The 8,720-nt window shown below is 34.5% G+C and overlaps 1 protein-coding gene across 1 annotated transcript; it reads left to right on the top strand.

Annotated features, from left to right (window-relative positions):
- The first annotated feature begins 223 nt into the window (after nt 1-223).
- LOC111880851 (protein BREAST CANCER SUSCEPTIBILITY 1 homolog) lies at nt 224-4,496 on the top strand. The gene is made up of 14 exons (XM_023877266.3): nt 224-523; nt 628-681; nt 804-874; nt 1,166-1,273; nt 1,338-1,828; nt 1,928-2,014; nt 2,104-2,646; nt 2,766-2,866; nt 2,992-3,178; nt 3,266-3,366; nt 3,434-3,518; nt 3,601-3,766; nt 3,855-3,973; nt 4,050-4,496. The coding sequence occupies exons 1-14, from the start codon at nt 468-470 to the stop codon at nt 4,368-4,370; spliced, it is 2,490 nt and encodes an 829-aa protein (XP_023733034.1). The 5' UTR covers nt 224-467; the 3' UTR covers nt 4,371-4,496.
- Nucleotides 4,497-8,720: the final 4,224 nt, after the last annotated feature.

Below are 8,720 nucleotides of genomic sequence, written 5' to 3' on the forward strand. Positions count from 1 at the left end.
CCATACACCGAAGAAGAAGAAAACATGATATACGACAATGTTCTATCTAAAAGAATACAAACCGATGAAAATTGCTAAAGAAACTAATTACGTATAAACACAAACATTTTTTTTGTTACAAATTAAAGATGTTTGGTCTAACTTATTATTACTTTTTTTTAAACACATACATTATAATTATTAAAAAATTAAACAATAAAGTTATTTTTTCTTTTTTGTTTTTTAAATTACTCGCCTATCCCGACATATTAGATTGACCGGTCATTTTTGGGTCGTTTGCGTATGCAGCAATTTTCACAAAGCGGGAAAGCATATGATGAAAAGTCTCCCGCGATGTGTAAAATTTTTAAAATTTCATACCTCCCCACTTCCATTTTCACAACACAAATCCATCCCTCCTCTCAATTCGTCTTCAATTTCAATTCACCTTCTTCATCTCTGCCGCAAAATATTCACAGATCTGAAAAATGGAGGCCACTTCGCACCTGGAACGAATGGGCGAAGAACTCAAGTGTCCCATCTGGTAATCTCCATACACAAAACTGATATCATGTTTCCTTTTGGTGATTGATTCCGTGGTTCAGGTGGCCTGGATTTCCTAGTTGTCTAATTTTCTGTTATCTGCAGTTTAAGTCTTTTGAAGTATGCAGTTTCGCTTACGTGCAATCACATATTTTGCAAGTAAGCTGTTCATTTGTTGTTGTTTATAACATATATTTTTTTCTATTTTCCTTTACCATATCGTAGCGGCGGGAATGATTCAGATAAAATTAATTTACTTTCTTCTTTCCGATCATTTTCAGTCTTTGCATCGACAAATCTATGAAGTCCGATTCAACTTGTCCTGTATGCAAAACCCCTTATCGGCGAAGAGGTATTTCTGAATGCGATGCTTTTGTTCTTTTAAAAAACTCCTTAGATATGAATTGAAGTTAGGTTTTAAGATTGACAAGGCTTCAACTAGTTTATTAGACGGTAGTACTGAACATAACTTACAATCGCCAATTCTGGGTCTTAAGATTGACAAGTCCTGAACTGGCTTTCTGTTTGATACACGGTGGGTCTTATATAATGTGCTACAGATTAGTAAACATATTTGTTACATATGAACTCTCTTTTGTGTGTGTTCCCTAATTAGTAATGAACTCAATCTTATCTGTTTCAGAGATTCGTCCTGCACCTCACATGGATACTTTAGTGAACATTTACAAGAGCATGGAAGTTTCTTCTGGAGTCAACATATTTGTCACTCAAACAGAACCTCAAACATCAGGTATTAGTTCATAAGGCATATATAACTTGAGATACATGTTCAAACTTTTATCTTGGATTTTTAGGTCCTGAGGATCAAATAGAGAATGCGACTGCTTCTAGAAGTAAGACAACCAGCAAGGCCCTTGGAAACACACCAACGACACAAAATCAGAGAAAAAACAAAGGGAAATCCTTGAAAGGATCTCTAAAGAAGCCTAAAAGATGTACTTCAGATCCTGTGAGACCATCTTTCCCAATAAAGAAAAGGATTCAAGTGCCACAACATCATCCACAAGAAACACCAACAAGACCTGCAAATCCTGAAGGTGGGAAGCCTGAGCTTATCAAAGATAGAACTCAAACTAATGTGGCTGGATTAGAAGACACAGATCATTTACATGAGAACGAAGAAAGAATATTTTCCCCTTTCTTTTGGCTTAGAAATGAAGAAGATAATGAAGAAACAGTCGAACCTACACCTTTAGATCTTTTTAATGTTTCACAATCAAATGCTCCATGCTTCAGTGATATCAAGGACTCCCTTGAGGATCATTCTGGTCATGGGACCTCAAAGGTATCTTTATATTTTGATATAAGTTTGAGTTTTGTACTATTGTACATGATAACTGTTATAAAATATCGACTTTTCTTTATACTTGTTTCATCATTGCAGAATGATGTCAATTTAGATAGTGAAATGTTTGAATGGACACAAAGACCTTGCTCTCCTGAGCTTTGTGCAAGTCCAGTAAAGAAGCAGGTATTATATTATTATATTGTTTTATATAAATATGTTTTACTTTCTTTTTGGTTGATAATCATGCCACTTAATTTGGAATTGGGACTCAGGAAAAAGAATCTGATGGACATGATATGGTCCCAGAGAAGGAGACTGATAACATGGAAGTGGTTTTACCAAATTTATCCTCACTTCAAAAGGTTGACCATGAAGTTAAAGTCAAAGGGTCCAAGAAGAGAGCTAAAAAGACCAAGGAAAGCATCCAAAAGAAGAGAGTCAAGAGAGACACAGACAAAAAAGAAATCACTACTCAGCAACCTATAAAAAGGGCAAAAAAGTCAAAAAACCAAGATTCAAGTAACAGAAATAATACCATAACTGAGACCAACAAGACTATCATCTCCCAGTTTCCCATTAAGCCTTCTCTTGTCAATTGTAAGATAAAAGCTTGTTCTTCCACAAAACAAACTGATAAAGATAAAGTTTCCAAGAAATTGAAAACTTCTAAAAAGGTGACATTTTCTACAAACGAAGGGGATAAGATCAAACCAACTGATGACATTCCAAGAACGTCTGAAAATGTTACTACAAAGAAAAGTGGCACTCTGACTGAAATTTGTTGTGCTTTCTGCCACTCCAAAGAAGAATCAGATGTATTTTTACGCTTCTCTACCCTTTTTAATCCCAAATATTTTCTATTTGGTTTGTCTTATTTGATAACTGTTAAAAAGACATAATATTCTATTTCTAATCAAAAGTGCAAATACTGCAGATTACTGGATGCATGACACACTACCTTAAAGGAAAGCCTATAACTTTAGATCATGAAGGTGCACCAAATGCCATACATGCACATATCAACTGTACAGAATGGTAATTTACTGACATACCTGTTAATTATTAACTTTAAAAAGCCTAATTAGTTAGGTTTAAATGAAAGAATTTTCAACATGCTATCTTTTTAGTTGTTGATAAAGTGAAGTTGAAAATGTATACAGGGCTCCTAATGTATACTTTGAAGATGATATTGCTGTCAATTTAGAAGCTGAATTTTCTAGAAGCAAGAGGATTAAATGCTCTTGCTGTGGAATAAAGGGAGCATCTCTTGGATGTTATGAGAAAAATTGTCACAGAAGCTTTCATTTTCCTTGTGCAAAACTAACACCAGAATGCAGATGGGATAAGGTATCAATATAAATTATGTTTACTGTTAAAAAGAAAAAAAAAATATATACAGAAAATAAAAATGGGTTTACATTTTTCTTCACACAGGATAACTTTGTCATGTTATGCCCACTTCATGCCTCTCATAAGCTCCCAAATGAAACATGTGGTTCTCAACTAAAACAGAAAAATAAATCTGTCCCAAAAAGGTATGAATGTTTTTTTTCTTTCCATTTTGCTAATTTTTTATTTTGACATTGATATTTGTGCAAACAGACAGTTGACAAACACACGTTTGGACACACATGGGCTATTCACAAAAGTTGTTCTTTGTTGCTCTGCTCTCACAAACATCGAAAAGGTAAAATAAATATAAACATCCATGCATATATAAATTCACAAAATATATGTTGTTTTTAACTAACTTGGTAAGGGTATTATAGGAAACCATTGTAGAGTTTGAGAAGTTATCTGGAGTTACAATACTAAAAACATGGGATTCTAGAGTGACACATGTCATTGCATCAGTGGATGAAAATGGCGCATGTAGAAGAACTTTAAAATATCTCATGGGTATCATAGAGGGAAAGTGGATCCTCACCATTGAATGTAAGCATATATATAAATAGATATTACTTCATGTATATATAGCTATGTGTTTTATTTATTTATTTATTTTTATTTTGCATGTGAAAAGGGATTAAGGCTTGCTTGGAGGTCAAGAAACCTGTTGATGAACAGCTTTATGAGATTAATCTTGATGTTTATGGATTTACTGGAGGTCCTAAACTTGGGCGTTTTAGGCTACTCAACAAGGTTTATTTATTTATTTTTTGCTTTCATATTGAAATATCTAATACTGAATAGTATTTACCTATGATTTATTTTATAGGAACCAAAACTATTTAATGGTTTGAAGTTCTATTTTACTGGAGATTTTGTGGCTTCATACAAGGGATATTTACATGATCTTATAATTGCTGCTGGAGGCACAGTGCTACACAGGAAGCCTGTAAATTTGAATGATGAAAAGCAGTTCTTGATTTATAGCATTGAGATTCCTGATAAGATTAAACTGAAAGAGCGAAATCTTGTTTTGAGTCAAAGAAAGTCAGATGCAGAGGCTCTAGCAAGATCAAGTGGTGGTGTAGCTGTGAGCAACTTTTGGATCTTGAATTCTATTGCTGCTTCTAAGCTTCAAGATTTTGATTAGATTGTTTCTTGTTTACTTTAGTCTGGTTGCAAACATGTATAGAATGTTATCATGCTTGGATTTGGTACTAATTTTGTCATTTTGGTAAGGTATTAATAATATGACAATCTTTACAGAAAAATAAAAGTTTAGTAAAAAATGTTTAAAGATTATTGAGAAGATGACAAAATACTGAAAGAAATGGAAAGAAAAACAAAGGGTTAAAGACTTATATGGCTAATATTAACTATATACTATGTATGCATTTAGTCACTTATGTTTGTATTTGTATACATATGGCCATTAAACTTGTTTAAGCTATTCAAAAACACCCATATATGACTGGGTAGTGTAGGTTATATTGGTGATTTTGAATTTGAAAAGTTAAATGTGTATTATGTGGGGTTATTATGTAGAAATTAGGGAACCAATTCTCCGTTACATGCTCATATTATGTTGTTGGGGTATTATGTAGAAATTAGGGAACCAATTTTCCATTTCATGCTCATTTTATGTTGTCTCCTTGTTTTGATAATGACATCAAGTTTTCTGTTACACAGCCACCTTCTTGGTCAACCAAACATAGACATAGAAAGAGCACAATGTGTGAAAATATCCTTCTAATCGTTGATATCTACTACAATGGAACATTCGTCCCCAAGCCATTTGGATTGGAATGGAAGTCCTAGATGTTGACAACTCTAATGATAATGTTGTTTCCAAGTTATCAGACAATGATGATGATAATTGTGATCACAAAGAGGATGAGGAGGTCGTGTTAGTCAATAAGCTAGTTGATGATGCCTTCATAAATCCACTATCTCTTGTAAAAAAAAGATGACGATGATTGCATTATTGATGACCTTGAAGGACATGATTTTGGCTATATTGAACCACCAATCTACCATGTGCATGATGATACCTCGGAATGGAATAAGAAGGTTCCTTTATTATGTATGGAATTCTCTAATCCTAGAGAACATACACATTGGCCGGGTAATAATGCAGTTGCACATGGTTATGATCTATGGTATGAAACTTGGAGCAACTGTGAATTATTAATGGATAGGAAAACATTTTGTAAATGAAAGTTTGGAAAGGCCAAATTTGAGTTTTAGGAAAATAAAAGCCTAAATTTCAAAGAAATTTAATCTAAATGTCAAAGCAGTGTAGAAATGTAGCAAGGTTTGCATCGAGTGAGATTGAGGGTAGTTTGATTGGACACTATGGAAAAATATGGGATTATAAAGAGGAAATTAGGAGGGTAATCTAGGATCTACTGTTAAAATGGATGTGGACATCCCACCAGATTCACCCAGATATATTTTCAAAGTATTATGTTTGCTTTAAAGGTGTTAGAGATGGTTGGATGAAGGGTTGTAGAAGAGTGTTTATGTTTGATAGCTATTTTTTGAAAGATAACCGTAAAGGTGAGCTTTTTTCTATGGTGGTAGGGATGCCAATAACCACATTTATCCTTTTGCTTGGGTTGTTGTAAATGTTGGGAATAAAGACACATAGAAATGGTTTCTAGACCTTATTATGGATGCCATTTGATCGGACAATGGTGGTGGACTTACCATCATTCGAGATGGACACAAGGGTATGCATTTCTCTTATATTTTGCATGTGTTTTCATTGTTTTATTTTTGCATAGACAATATACTATACACATCTATGCTAACTTTAATAAAAAAGTTCAACGATGAATATTATTGGAAACTATTTTGGATTGTTGTGAAGTCTACCATAATAAATCTGATATAAAATAACCTTTTATTTATTGATTTCTTCAATTCTCAATTCAAGGATTACATTAGGTACATATAATACCGAAAATAGAGATTTACCCAAAAACTAAATAAAAGGAAACAAGATAACCATAATCTTTAAGAGATAAGGAGGCTTGATAAGGAAGCAATCGAAAAAATCATCTAGAAGACATCTGGGACGATTCTCAACACTCCCTCTCAAGTTGGACTGTGAAGATCATGAACACCCAACTTGATACGTAGAAATTTAAAACTTTCAGCTCCCAATGCTTTAGTAAAAATGTCAGTTGGATGTGATTCAGAGAGAATGGGGCATGGCTTTATCTTCCAACTGTTAACCTTTTCATGAACAAAAAAACAATCCATCTCCACATGTTTTATCCTCTCGTGATAAACATGATTAACTGCAATGTGACAAGCTGCTTCACTATTACACATTATTGGTGTATCTCCCTCTTATGTAGCATCCAAGTCTTGAAGGAGCCATCACAACCATAAAACCTCACACACAGTACTAGCCATGGACCTATATTTAGCTTCAGCTGAGGATCAAGCCACAACACTTTGCTTTTTAGCTCTCAAAGAAATGGGGGCACCTCCTGAGCTAATGAAGTAACCATTACATGAGCGTCTTGTTGAAGGGAAACTTAACCAACTAGAATCACAAAAAGCTACCAGATTAAGATCCCCACTTGAAGGCAAAAACAATCTTGGTCCCGGTGTAGTTTTTAGATAACTCAAGACTCGAATAGCAACATCCATGTGAGTTTTTCGAGGCTTGCTTAAAAATTGGCTGAGCTGGTTCAAAGAAAAACAAACATCTGGATGGGTATTTGTCAGATATAACAGTCTTCCTACCAACCAACGACACCGTGAAGCATCAACTTCTGGGATATCATCATCTTTGTATAAACGAAGATTTTGTTCCATAGGGAACTCGCTAGGTCATCCTCCTTGAATTCCACAATCGTCCAAGATATCAAGTGTGTACTTGCGTTGATTGATCACCAACACCTCTGGAGATCGAGCTACTTATATTCATAGAAAGCATTTTAATGGAACCAAATCTTTAATACTAAAATACATGTTAACAAAACATCATCAACATAGATAAGAGCAATGACATGGACTTAATTTATTTTGAATATAAACATAGAGTGATCAACCTTAGACTGTTTGAATCTATTTTTCGGTCAAAGCTGTAGTAAACTTTTGATACAAGAGGCTTGTTTTAAGCCATAAACCGATTTTTGTAGTTTGCACACCTAACCTTCATTTGATTTCACAAATCCTTGGGGAACCTTCATATATACTTATTCTTCCAAGTCACCATGCAAGAAGGTATTGTTAACATTGAGTTGGTGAACAACCTGTTGTTTCTTGGAAGCTACAACTAGTGCACCTCTAACGAATACCCGTTTAGCAACCGGTGCAAATGTCTCGTGGAAATCGATCCCTTCAACTTGCGTATACCCTTTTTCAACCAAACAAGCTTTAAATTGCTCTATCTACCCATCTGGTTTGTATTTCACTTTATACACCCATTTTGAATCAATAGCTTTCTTTATTATAAGAAGCTTAGCCAAGATCCAAGTTCCATTATCCTCAAGAGCCTTGATTTCTTTGCTCATAGCTTCACGCCATCTAGGGTCAGCTGTTGCTTGAGAAAAATTCTTTGGCTTATCACAAGATGCGATGGTTGCTAAGAAATCACGATGAGATTTTGAGAATTTATTATAAGATACATATGAGAAATAGGGTGTACCATAAAAACCGTGGAAGAATCTGAAGTGGGAACAATAGTCAAGTGCTCAAGAGATGGTGGCAAATCCATGAAAAAAATCATTGAAGCGTGTAGGTTTTGTTCTAACTCTAGTGCTTTGTCGTTTTTCATTTGTTGCTTGTTGTGCCTCGATATTATTCTTGGATGATTGGTTGTTTCTCGATTTGGACTGTAGTGGGTATTAGTTCCGTCTTCATTCTCTATTCCAAGATCAACATCATTACCTTCATCACGATGTTCACTTTCAAGCTCATGTTCAGTATCTTCATGAACATTGGAACTTGTATGATTTTCCCATAGTTCATTGTCATTGTCGATTACTTGTTGAAGTTTCATTAATGATTCAACGAAACTTGTGTCTTCAAAGTCCATTTTGGTCTCATAATCATTTCCAAATGGGAAGATGTGTTCGACAAAAGTCACATTAAGATTAGTGTAAACCTTTTCTCCCTTTATATCATAGAAATTGTAGCCCTTCTTTCTCATTGTGTAAACTAAAAAGACACACGTTCTCCCTCTTTCACTAAACTTATCTTGCTTTCCAATGTTATCGTGGACGTAAGCAAGACACCCAAAAACCTTGAGATGGTTATAGGTGGGTAATTTTCCAAGAAGTATCTCATATGGAGTTTTTCTATCAAGAACTTTAGTGGGTATCTATTTATGATATAAGTTGCAGTTGAAACACAATCAAACCAAAATTCGATGGGCAATGATGCTTGGAATCACAATGCACGACCCACTTCCAACAAATGACAATGTTTTCTTTTAACAACACCATTCTGTTCTGGTGTGTAGGGAAACAAAGTTTCCAGG

Source organism: Lactuca sativa, chromosome 7 (genome assembly GCF_002870075.4).
Source record: "Lactuca sativa cultivar Salinas chromosome 7, Lsat_Salinas_v11, whole genome shotgun sequence".
Taxonomy (NCBI): Eukaryota; Viridiplantae; Streptophyta; class Magnoliopsida; order Asterales; family Asteraceae; genus Lactuca; species Lactuca sativa.

What these genes read in the sequence shown, in the direction of transcription:
- LOC111880851 (XM_023877266.3), top strand. Translation starts at nt 468, where the DNA reads ATGGAGGCCACTTCGCACCTGGAACGAATGGGCGAAGAACTCAAGTGT. An exon ending in TGCAATCACATATTTTGCAA is followed by an intron (nt 682 to 803) that starts GTAAGCTGTTCA and finishes GATCATTTTCAG; the next exon opens with TCTTTGCATCGACAAATCTA. An exon ending in CTGGTCATGGGACCTCAAAG is followed by an intron (nt 1,829 to 1,927) that starts GTATCTTTATAT and finishes TCATCATTGCAG; the next exon opens with AATGATGTCAATTTAGATAG.